Below are 12414 nucleotides of genomic sequence, written 5' to 3'. Positions count from 1 at the left end.
GCAATAATGGCCACCCGACATCACATCTGGTGACATCTCTGTGCGGTGAGGCACTGTGTTCTACAAGCTAATTCAATAGGAACTGTTGTACACAGCTGCGATGAAAAACAATTATTTAGTATTTACAGAGGACTTCATCATTGAAATTTGTGAGAGCTATAGTTGAAGCAACAATGCCCACGTGCATGGCAGTTGGATGTTCCAATACATTGGGTAAAAGTAAAAAAAAACATTAGGTGTTTCACCTTTCTGATTCATGATGCACCACAAATTCTTTTGTTGGATTACCAACTTGAAGAGGGAGGATTTGCCATCTAACTTCTGGCCAGAGAGAAAACACGTTGTCTGTAGCCAACATTTCGAAGAAGAATGTCTTTAAGATGACATGAGAGCGAGACATTTCGGTAGGTTTTTCTTTTTTATAATGTAGAATTTGCCGGAACATTTGTTTACCCGACCAGAGCAGCGGAGGGATACGACACACTTGAAAAGAATGCTCACTATTGCCAAGCCCACTTAATTTATGTGACTTTGGTCTTATTTTTTTCTAAAGTCGCTTGTAAATTTCATGAGTTGCGGGTTGCAGTTTTTTGGGCTTGTTTCTGCAAGTGTAGTTGATTGTTTGGGCTCTAAACTAAGTGACGGCGAAATATCCCTCTGCCTCATAACGCACTGCAGCTCATCCTGACAGGAGCAGAGTAAACTCAGAAGGAGCCATTCTGCCCATATTTTCTGCAGTTTACGGTTGCAATAACTGATGATAACTGCTGAAAGTAGATTAGCGGTGCAGATCACCATTTTACGGAGACCTCTAGGGGACATGGGGAATTTATTTTTGTTTTGCGTTACCTCGCAAGTTGGAACCTGGGCTTTGGCAGAAAGACTGCAAATTTGGCTGTTTAGAATCAACATTTGAGAAGAACCACTATAACTCTAAGGCAGACAGAAAAACAAGAGTCTGCTTGCTCAAAAACAAATGCTATTATAAGAATTGGGCCTCCCAGTGTCAGCCTCTAAAGGCAGACCATCTTAATTTTTCCTGGATGTTATGTAAACAAGACGCTCACTGACATCTGTGACCTGGAAGAGAGTGCTACTGAACTGCCTGATAACATTCCATCACTTTTAGACTCTGTGAAGGCTGTCTGCCACAGTTCAGACAAACACACATACACACATGATTACACTAAAACACACAGGCACACACCACCTTTGTTGTGCTTTTGCTCTTTACTCGGTGCCTCCTAATTAGCTGTAGTGTCAGAAAAGTCAAATCAAAGATGTTAAGTTGTAGCTTTAAGGATTCTGTTAATGTTAGAATAGAAACAATTAAGGTTTGAATTTTTAGTGATGAAGCTTGTTCCAGTAAAACTAAAGAAGTCTAGTCAAGGACTTACTTAGCTTAATGCAATGTTTTTGTTTTTGTAATATATCATCTCCATCTCCAACAACAGTTGTTTGCATCCCTTTCATGTCGCTCTGCCTTCACTTTAGGTGTCACATGATGCAAAGAACTAAGCAGACATGATTTATTTTCTGGCCCCACACTGGATTACCTAAATACGAATGTTAAATAAAATTCCACCGGTGAGAACCTAATCTGAGTTTTCAAAATGTCCATGGACACCTTTTTTGCAAGACAACCAAGAAGAAAGATGTCAAAAAGCAGGAAAAGCCAGGACTAATGCCAGCAACACAGGCGCTAGCGTTTGCAATGAGAAGGACTCTAAGTGAGGCGAATGTTAGCATTGTGGATGAGCAAGAAGCTAGGTATTTTGAGGGCTCGGTAGTGGAACGTGTTTTTGGCAATGTAGCAAAGATGATGGATAGTGTAACACAAAAATAAAAAAGTACGTAACACAAAATGATGTTTGGTATAAATGGTTACTGCTGCCATCCATAATACAATAGATACAATAGATTGCATTAGATACAATGACTTACAGTTTAACATACTACACAATGTCTATATTTCACCATATACTTACAGTAAATATAAAAAGGGAATTTCTCCAAACTGTCCTAAATGTAAGACCCGGATCGGACAAAGATTTCATTGTATGTAGTAATGTAACATCATTCCAGACTTTCTGCACGTTGTTATGTATCATCATCAGCAAGGCAGTAAGTAAACAGGTGCAACTAGATTCACTAATATGTTTGCTTGGAGGTGTTCCAGACTCGATACAGCGGAAATACATTTTACAAAGTCTTTTAACTCTGGCAAGCAAAACTTTCATGTTGTAGTGGGTCGGACACAAGCCCCCCTCCATCAACATATGGAAGTCACTGATCCTGGACGTTCTTGTTTTGATAAAATTAGGATACTATATCGATTGAAGACTGGATATATTTCAGGAAAAAATGAGAAAACCATTGCAGGTTTTGGGACTGAACTTGACCTGGATGTTCTTTCCATGATTGTAAAGATGGGTTAAACTAAGCTAAGAAAAACGTACTCTTACTTACCCCGTTTACATACATGTGTCTAATGCTGCTAATACTTTATGAGGATTATTTTTCCTTCTTACTTTGCCATGTGGAAGACCAGCTATGTTAGTGTGTGTTGTTACACTTTTATTAAGTACCTTAAATAAAAAAATAAAAAAGATTTTTCTTAAACTTTGGGAAGGTATTGAGCAATACCACTTCAAAGACAGTCTAGAATTATCTTTTCTTGGAAGGAAATATTAAAAAGCTGGGGATCTGTGGAAAAATTAGCACCAGATTAGAAGATAAACAGATAAAAATATTCAACCAGGGTAAACTCGGCAGATAAACTGTTGTGCAGAAAATAATTTAACAAGCTTTCTTTTTTTGCAGCTCTGTTCAAAGTGCACAGGGTTCTGGAAAAAGCGAAGTGTCCATCGAGTCAAAATCCCAACAGGACAACCTACAAGATGAGGATGAAGAAGCTGACAGCAACACTGACTCCTGCAGTACCAGAGATCAGACATCAGAGGGAGACAAGACCATGAAACCTGATCCCAAACTGCAGAGATGCAAGAAGACAAGAAAGGGCCAGGGTAAACGGGGCAGGAAGAGAACTGCGGAGACTAAGGTGTCTTGTAAAGTGTGTGGAGTCTGGTACCAGAACTATGGCAGCTTGATGAACCACGTCTTGAGTCACATCGACGACCCGCAGAGTGTTTGTGGAGTCTGCGGGGAGAAGTTTGAGTCTGCGGAGGACTTAAAGGAACATCTCAAAAGTCACAAAAACATTCACAACTGTTCACATTGTGGGAAGTCTTTTGTCTCCATCATCGGGTTCAACAATCACCTTGCTAAACACACTGGAGAGAGTCTGTTTAAATGTGATGTCTGCAGCAAAACCTTCTCAAGCAAGATATGCTTGATCAATCATCATTGGGTTCATGTGAAAGATAAACCACACAAGTGTGATATTTGTCAGCAAAGTTTTGGTCTGGAGTCACGTCTCCGAGCTCACCGGAAGCAACATGAGAGAAAAGAAGTTTACAAATGCAAAATCTGCAATAAGTCTCTGACCTCTCGCCGATCTTTGACCTGGCACGCATTGACCCACTCAGACAAACGGCATTATGGCTGCGAAACTTGCGGGAAACGCTTTAAATTGAAAAGTGGACTGAAATCACACGAGAGAACTCACACAGTGAGAGAGCGGCCGTTCCTCTGCCACATCTGCTGTAAAACGTTTGCATCTAAACCAGAGCTGATGTGCCACTTAAAAGTTCACAGCACTGAGAAACCATGTGTTTGTACCGTTTGCAGTAAAGCCTTTAAGCACCAGATGAGTCTATCCGTGCACATGAAGGTGCACACTAGGGAAACTCCCTTTCAATGCTGTGAGTGTGGACGCTGCTTCAAAAGGAAGAATAAACTTAGCGAGCACATGAAGATTCATTCTGGCATCAAAGACTTTATCTGTAGCATTTGTGGGAAGGCATGTCTTAAACGGGAATACCTAAGGGTTCACATGAGAACCCACACCGGAGAGAGACCCTACCAGTGCTCACTCTGTGACAAAGCCTTCACCCAGAGCCACTGCCTGAAAACACACATGAAGACTCACCAGGACCAAGAAAACGCGTCCCTCGCTCCATTAGAGCCTGGAATGATTTGACCAATCAAAAGAAAACAAAGGACGTTACACTAATTTACATTCTCACCTTGTTTTGATGAGTTGTTTGAAAAGCTTTTTGGATTCAAGGTTCAAATTGTGATGTGAAGAATACATAAATCAACCAGTTCAACAAAAAGAGCCATTCAAACTATCTGTGGCATGGTGGAACAGTGGTTAGCACTAGCTCTGTTTATTTAGACATAAGTAATGGGAATAAAGAGCCGATTAGAATAAAAATGTGTCATGGAAACACGGCAATTGGTATATTGTGATCAGATTAAGCTAAATAGAAATTAAATAATTTTTTTTATAATTTTCAAAACTATTCTAAATAAAGTGGATGCTTCATTTATTTTATTTTATTTTTATTTTTTGTCTGCACCATCAACACCAAGTCAAAGTCCTTGTACAAACCTACTTGCCGATTAAACTTGATTCTGATTTATCCCTTTTGTTGACCCAAACAGTGTCGTTCTAAACCCTTATTTCTGTCATGTCATACGTATCAGAGCAAACTACCCTGAATGTGTGTGTCTCATCTTGTAACGCAGGAAGACAATTAGCATGTGTTGCTAAAGCTTGTAGCCTCATTATTGAGTGCGGTAACATCTGAACAACTCTTAGAACCTGCCACAGGTACATTGTGGGCACCTTAGAAGGCACAGAATGAATACACTTTACCGTTTGTGTATTTGTTTGTTTTCTGCTTTTGTGTGGTCAATAAAGTTAAAAGAGGCACTAAACAGCACTCCAGCAGTGAAAGCTGTCCCCCATCATGAAGAGGAGGTGCTCTGCCTTGACACTGCCAACGTGTGGAAGACTCTAAGGAGAGTCAACCCGCGGTAGGCCCCAGGTCCCGACAACATACCTGGGCGGGTGCTCAAGGAGTGTGCAGGTCAGCTGGCTGGTGTTCTCACAGACATTTTTAACACCTCGCTGGACCAAGCCACAGTGCCAGCATGCTTCAAGTCTGCCTCCATCATTCCGGTGCCAAAGAAACCTCAAGTCACCTGTTTCAATGACTATCGGCCTGTTGCACTGACTCCCATCATGATGAAGTGCTTTGAAAGGTTGGTAAAAGAACACATCGTCTCCAGTCTCCACCCAACACTAGACCCGTTCCAGTTTGCCTACCGATGGAACCGCTCCACTGAGGACGCCATCTCCTCTGCTCTTCAGCTGAGCCTGACACACCTGGAGGAGAAGAACACACACGTGCGGATGCTGTTCCTGGACTTCAATTCAGCGTTTAACACCATCATCCCACAGCACCTGGTGGGAAAACTGAAACATCTGGGCTTCAGCACACCCCTTCGGAACTGGCTGCTAGACTTCCTCATCAACAGACCTCAGTCAGTCCGGGTCGGTCAGAACACCTCTGATGTCATCACCCTCAGCACAGGCTCCCCTCAGGGCTGCGTCCTGAGCCCCCTGCTTTTCACCCTGATGACTCAGGACTGCACTCCCAGGTTCACAACTAATCACATCGTGAAGTTTGCAGACGACACAACGGTGGTGGGCCTGATCAGAGACGACAACGACCAAGACTACAGAGAGGAGGTGGAGGAACTGGTGGGCTGGTGCAGAGACAACAGCCTGATCCTGAACGTGAAGAAGATGAAGGAGATCATCGTCGACTTCAGGAAGAACCGGCCTCACCACGCTCCACTGCTCATCAACAGCTCAGCTGTGGAGGTGGTCAGCAGCACCAAATTCCTGGGGGTACACATCACGGACAACCTCACCTGGTCTGTGAACACCACATCACTGGTGAAGAGGGCACAGAAGCGACTGTACTTCCTGCGGAGGATGAGGAGAGCCCACCTGCCCCCGCCCATCCTCACGACTTTCTACAGAAGCCCCATAGAGAGCATTCCAGTGCCTCCGACTGGAAGAATGTGAGGATATGGTGAGGACAGCAGAAGGGATCATCGGGGCTCCTCTTCCCTCCATTAAAACACTAGAATTACCAGAGAAGGGTCATTTAACATTTCTACCTTTGGAGCCCAGAGACGGGTCGACTGACCTGAAGGATTTTAATTAGCATCCTATAAGCAGTTGTGAACCGGTGCTTTTGTTCTGTAAATAAGGCCATTACTGGTGCACCAAAGGAAGGGGGAAGCTTAACTCCCTACTAACTGCCAGGTACAGCTGTGAGCAATGACCAGAAGTATTTGTGTCTAAGTCAAGAGGACTGAAATTCCAGCATGAGAAATATACAAACGTATAAGAGGCAATGGCAATTTGGACAATTTGGTATTCGTACTACTTGAACTGTTTTGCATTTTGTTAAATTATGATTACAAACATCAGTGTATTTCATTGGTATTTTATGACATTTACTCGTACAAATTAGTGCATAATCGTAATGTGAATAGAAAAAGATCTGTGGTTTAAAAAGTGGTTTTCAAAGGCAAATCTGAAAAAGTGTGGACTGCATTTGTATTCAGGGCCTGATATTCCTAGATTAAAAAAACATGCTTAATTACTAAATTCTAGTCAACACAAAACTTACTGTTCGATTGAAACAATAAGCTTGTTATTGTTCGATTGAAATCGGAAAGAGAGGGGCCTAATTAGACATGACCAGGACATGGTCATCAGCCTAAACTGACAGGGTATCACTCAGACAAACATCTCCTTCTTTAAAATAATTTTCAGAACTACCTTGTTTGTGATGGAAGCACAGAGTAGGCTTATTTTTCTACCCTGACTCCCAAGCAGCTAGTTGATTTATAATATACATACATAATAAACCATACACGATGGTTTTAGAGATTTTGTATCCCAAAAATGCTGCACTTTGCTAATAACAAACAATTGTTTATTATTATAGTATTTAGTTTTATCCACACTGCAGGGTAATAGTTGTAAAGTGATAGTGTTGGTTGTTTTTATTCTTTGGGGGATGCTATATTCACTAGATACAGGGAAACTGGTCAGAGTAAAAAAAGGGGACCTTGTTAAATGCAGTGCAATTATAATCTAATTAAATAAAAGTTGTTTTCTTGGGTGTTCTGATGTATGAAATCAGCAAACAGCTCCTTAATTTTCAAGGAAAACTTGTAAGGAAAACACGGGTTGCCTACAGTAAAATGTGTCTTTTTTATTATTATTATTATTTAACCCCATCCAATGATAGCCCTGCAGTAACTTTGAACGCCAACCCGTGTTGCTAATTTGGTTAGTTTTCTACTGTAGAGCTGCCTCCATCATAGATCACACCCACCCCCAACATGGACTATTCACACATACCTTCTGGCCTGACAGTACAGAAGTGTGGAATGCTTTTGTGAGTTCGGCTTTCCTCCCCCCCTGCTGATTCCTCAGGCAATGGCCCTATTTACAATTGAACAAGGGATGCTAATTTGAGCCACCAGAGTCGTCAGTTTGGACTCAGGGTCTTTTGACCCTCTTTCAGGACTTCAGGGGGGAGGTCGAAAACCCTGGTAATGCTAGTGTTAATAATCAAGCTCCATCATATATCAGAGCTCTGATTACCCCGTATGTTCCTAACAGAGCACTTCGCTCTCAGACTGCAGGTCTGCTGGTGGTTCCTAGAGTCTCTAAAAGTAGAATGGGAGGCAGAGTCTACTTTTAAGACTAATCTTAAAACTTTCCTTTTTGACAAAGCTTCTAGTCAGAGTGGCTGATGTTACCCTGAGCTACCTCTATAGTTATGCTGCTATAGGTTTAGGCTACTGGAGGACATCAAGGCCTATTTCTCTCACTCTGCTGAGTTCTCCTACTGCTCTCCACTTTTGCATTGCTTGTTGTTATTTCATCTTTTACGACATTTCTCGAAAGCCTGGCTTTTGGAATGCCAGGCTTTCGAGAAAAGGGCCGGGCTCATATGCTCAGTGGAGAATGTCAGTTGTAAAATGTTTTATTTATTGTTTTTGGGCAGGTAAATAAATTTTTTCTTCATCAGTTGAATGAATGTCTGGGAATAAGCAGGAAAACAGCGGTTTGATGAAAGAAGGAAAAGAATTAGAAAATCAATCTTAATCAAATGATCAAAAAGCTCCCATCATAATTAAGATAAATACATGTGTTTTTAGAATCTTACCACCTGATTAAGATTCAAGAAAACCTCTTCCTTTATTACTGTCTGCATCTTTGCTGTTATTGACAAAACAGGTTCTTGTCACTGGCGACTAGTCAACAAGGGGTACTGTGGTGCCAACTGCAATCCCCATCAGAATGACAGAAAAAACAGACACAGTCAACACAAGTTATGAAATAAGAATTAGCACATCTGTTCACTCAAAAATTGGGCCTCACTTTCAATTTGTCAGCGTTCCCCTTACATTTCGGTTTGTTTTTATTTTTTGTATAGGCCTAATTTTAATGTATCAAATGCCGCGGGCCGCAAGGGGACTTAGTATGTGTGGGAGAAAATTGAATCTTAAAGAAAGATGAGACGAGACACAGCACCTTCTCTTAGTGACCACCAGGGGGAATTCTTTATTCCAGACTTACAATCACATCTTCATTTCAGCAGAAACCCAACAATATCAGGTAACTTTCATCCTTTATCCACCTTATTTTCAACGGAAATACAGAGACCGTGAGTTGACGGTTTTTTGTGCGAGACTTCCGGTCGGTCATTTCCTGTCACTGTTTGGCTGCCTAAAAAAAGATACATGCAGCTACTTCGTGCCAAATTACTCCTCATTATGATTTCGAGGAAGACTGGGAGCGTTTGTACGGCTAGAGGCTGTCATAATAATGGGTGTAAAAGAGAGATTAATGTGGAGCAGGAGTGTTTTAATCATGGACCGTGTACAAAAGCTTTGGATGCGAGGCGCCCTACTTCCATAAACACTGATACTCTAAAAAATAAACTAGAAATAAAGTTACAACTTCATTCCAAAGCTTACTTACATATTAATGTGACAAGCTTGCATCAAGAGCTTTGAGACCACACATCAGATTGGTACAATTTCAAAATTCAAACCTAAACATGAAGTAGGCTGAAATTTTTGATATCATATTATAACATTAGTTCAATCCCAAACATTAAGCATTGCTATCTTTGTAAAATTAACTGACCAGCAATCTAATCACAACGAGGCAAGAGCCACTGTGTTTTTGAATCAGACGATTCATTAGCCTATCTTCCATAAGATCACCACTGCATGACTGAAGGATTTCTCCTGGAGCTGCAACACCAGAGCGCTCCGGTCGTCTCGGTAGTGCAGGCTGATGTAGTCAGGATCCAGCAGAGGGAACGTCGAACTTGCTTTGGCTTGAACGGACATCAGCCTCTATGAATTCCAGGTCACCCGTGTTGCTATTTATTAACACCAAGCCAACTTTTCCACTGCAGAGGTTCACCTCAGTAAAGTCCCATTGCAGAGCCATCCCCACCAAGTGACGACACAAAATGGTTAAAAATGTCCTCGCACGTTTTATGAGGCCACTTCTTCATATCATCCTCTCAGTCATGAATAATTTGAGGCTGTGGCACTGACCTACCACTTCCATTGCTCTGCAATTTTTGGAAATGTTGCCGTGACAGTTTATGATTTCAGTCAAGCTACTGTTATTTTACCTAGGGAAGCACTAATACGGAGGTGCCGCACACTAAGGTCTGGCTCCAGCCTGCTCTGCATACCTAGAACACGAACCAAACAAGGAGAAGCAGCATTTAGTTCCTATGCTCCACTTATCTGGAACGAACTTCCAGAAAACTGTAAAAGTGCGGAAAGCCTGAGTTCTTTTAAATCAAGATTAAAAACCCATTTGTTTAGGATTGCCTTTGACTGTTCTAGTTAAACTGTTTTACTGTTTTTAATGTTCCTTTTTTTTGTTTCTACATTTTATTCGTACTTGCTTTTATTCTGTTTTATTTTCCTATATTTTAATCATGTAAAGCACTTTGCATTGTCTTTGTACTGAATTGTGCTATATAAATAAATTTGCCTTGCCTTGCCTTGCACAAAAAAACGGAAGTTGGACCCATAGTTACTTCCGCATTCGAAAATAAGGTGGATAGGGACGCGGTATGCAGTATGACGTAAATGGGAACATGATATGTTACTGTGCACATGGACCACTCCAGATCAAGATTCCTTCCTTCCTAGTTGGAAGGGTGTGCGTGTTTTGGAAACAGCTCAACAGCTACTTTCATTTCTGGGAAGGGACTTTTCTACAGTGAATAACAGAAAATAACCAAACAATCACCCCTGTTATCATTAATTATTGTTTTTTGAGACACAGAGCCAAGATTAGTTAAAAAAAAGTTCCTTTGGCCTACTTTACCTCTGTTGTGATACACTAAAACATTCCAGAACTAATCATTCTATGGACAGGGTTTTCAGTTATTAATACAAACAGGATTCCAACTTGACAATAGTAGAAGATCAGGCAGTTTTCTTCAGCACCATACTATTGATTTCTTCCATATATCTCACCTTGTTTCACTAAAGGTGAAACATATCAAAAGAAAAATTACACATGGAAACAATAAGAAAAATAGAATAATAGAAAAATGTAAAAAAGTAAAAATACTTGTGTTGATTACCTAACAGAATTGAGTAACATACTTTCATAATGATAATACACACTCAACTATATACAAATGTACAAAACGTCCGTTGTTTTTCCATAGGCCAGGTTTCCGACCATGAGCAACCGAAGAAAAACTGTTTGGTGGTGTTTATGTATTAATTTCTGGGCAAAAAACTGCTGCATGGACCCCTCCCCCTCGGGCGTACGCCAGCCGACCACCTGATCAACCAGCGTGAATCGGAAATCCAGCCATGGTATTCACAATGTCACAAAAAGAGGCATCAAAAAAGAAGGAAAAACAAACAGACCGAATGAAGACAAATCCAAAACATAAAGCGGCATCTCTCGATGGCTACCATCCAAAAACCTCCAAATGTAAACTATCCCCATAACACACCTCATCATAAGTCAAAACATCCTCGGATTGTTCATAGCAGAGATAAACCTAACCCTAACCCTAATAACATTAAGTGGGTTCTCAGCAGCTTTGTAGTGTAACAGAGTTCTTGTCTTCATGTCGCTGACATGGTATGTCGCTTTCCAGGATCTCTGTCCTTTAAATAAATTTGCACTGTCTTCTCACAGTCCTGGTGCAGGGCCCCCAAATACAAACACCATGCCACTGAGTCCCTTAGTCCAGCACACAAAGAGGATCCCTGTGTCACAAATGTCCCTGGGTTCTCCTGAGAAGACAGGAAAGACTAACCAGTATTGTACATCACAATGATTTCCCAACGCTCTTCATTAGTCTCGTAATGGTATTCTCGAAATGTCCAAGGGGCTAAAGTCTCGTTAATTATTAAAATTTTATCTGGGCATAGAAAACTTTAGTGTTTGACAGTGTACATTTTCTTTAACATTGATGTTGAGTGTCCAAACTTTATGTCATGGCATTGCTACCTCAACTTGCACTGAACTTTAATTGTAGAAAATTACTGCCAACATCACATCATTCTGTGTATTCGTAATTACACCTTAAATGAACCGGCAACATGATCTTTTGTGTCTCTGAATTCAATTCAATTCAATTTTATATATATAGCGCCAATTCATGAAACATGTCATCTCAAGGCACTTTACAAACTCATAATCAATCAGATTATACAGATTGGTCAAAAAACATTTCCTATATAAGGGAACCAATTGATTGCATCAAGTCTTGACAAGCAGCATTCACTCCTGAAGAAGCGTAGAGCCACAGGGAGAGTCGTCTGCATTGTCCATGGCTTTGCAGCAATCCCTCATACTGAGCAAGCATGAAGCGACAGCAGAAAGAAAAACTCCCCTTTAACAGGGAGGAAAACCTCCAGCAGAACCGGGCTCAGTATGAACGGTCATCTGCCTCGACCGACTGGGGTTACAGAAGACAGAGCAGAGACACAACAAGACAGACAAAAAAGCACAGAAGCACACATTGATCCAGTAATCTGTTGTGCATTAGATGGTAATAGCGGGTGAGCCGTTTTCTCTGGATGATGTCACAGCTAACAGAACGCCAGACCAGGTGTACCTACTATGAAGAAAAAAAAGAGAGAGAACAAAAAGTTAAAAGCTCAAATGACAACATTAATTTCAATGCAATGCAATGCAAAACTGGGGAACAGTAGAAGTCAGTAGAGTGAGAAAACTAGGCCCTGATGTCCTCCAGTAGCCTAAGCCTATAACAGCATAACTAGAGAGCTCCGGGTAACATGAGCCACTCTAACTAGAAGCTTTGTCAAAAAGGAAAGTTTTAAGATTAGTCTTAAAAGTAGACAGGGTGTGTGCCTCATGGACCAAAACTGGGAGTTGGTTCC

General features: G+C 41.1%; 1 protein-coding gene across 2 annotated transcripts in view; it reads left to right on the top strand.

Moving 5' to 3' along the window:
* Positions 1–12414, top strand: part of LOC105919956 (zinc finger protein 2 homolog) — a 51814-nt gene that overhangs the window by 16424 nt on the left and 22976 nt on the right. Inside the window, exon 7 of one of the 2 annotated variants that reach the window (XM_036128944.1) lies at positions 2824–4845. The exons of the other annotated variant lie outside the window; for it this stretch is intronic. Within the exon in view, the coding sequence (XP_035984837.1) occupies positions 2824–4102 (1279 nt within the window). The 3' untranslated portion in view covers positions 4103–4845. Of the gene's footprint in view, positions 1–2823; positions 4846–12414 lie in introns of those variants that run through there. 2 annotated transcript variants of the gene reach the window in all.

The sequence above is a fragment of the Fundulus heteroclitus genome, unplaced genomic scaffold (assembly GCF_011125445.2).
Source record: "Fundulus heteroclitus isolate FHET01 unplaced genomic scaffold, MU-UCD_Fhet_4.1 scaffold_125, whole genome shotgun sequence".
NCBI classification, from domain to species: domain Eukaryota; kingdom Metazoa; phylum Chordata; class Actinopteri; order Cyprinodontiformes; family Fundulidae; genus Fundulus; species Fundulus heteroclitus.
Note: the sequence above shows the minus strand (reverse complement) of the source record. Positions and strands in the feature narration are given on the sequence as shown.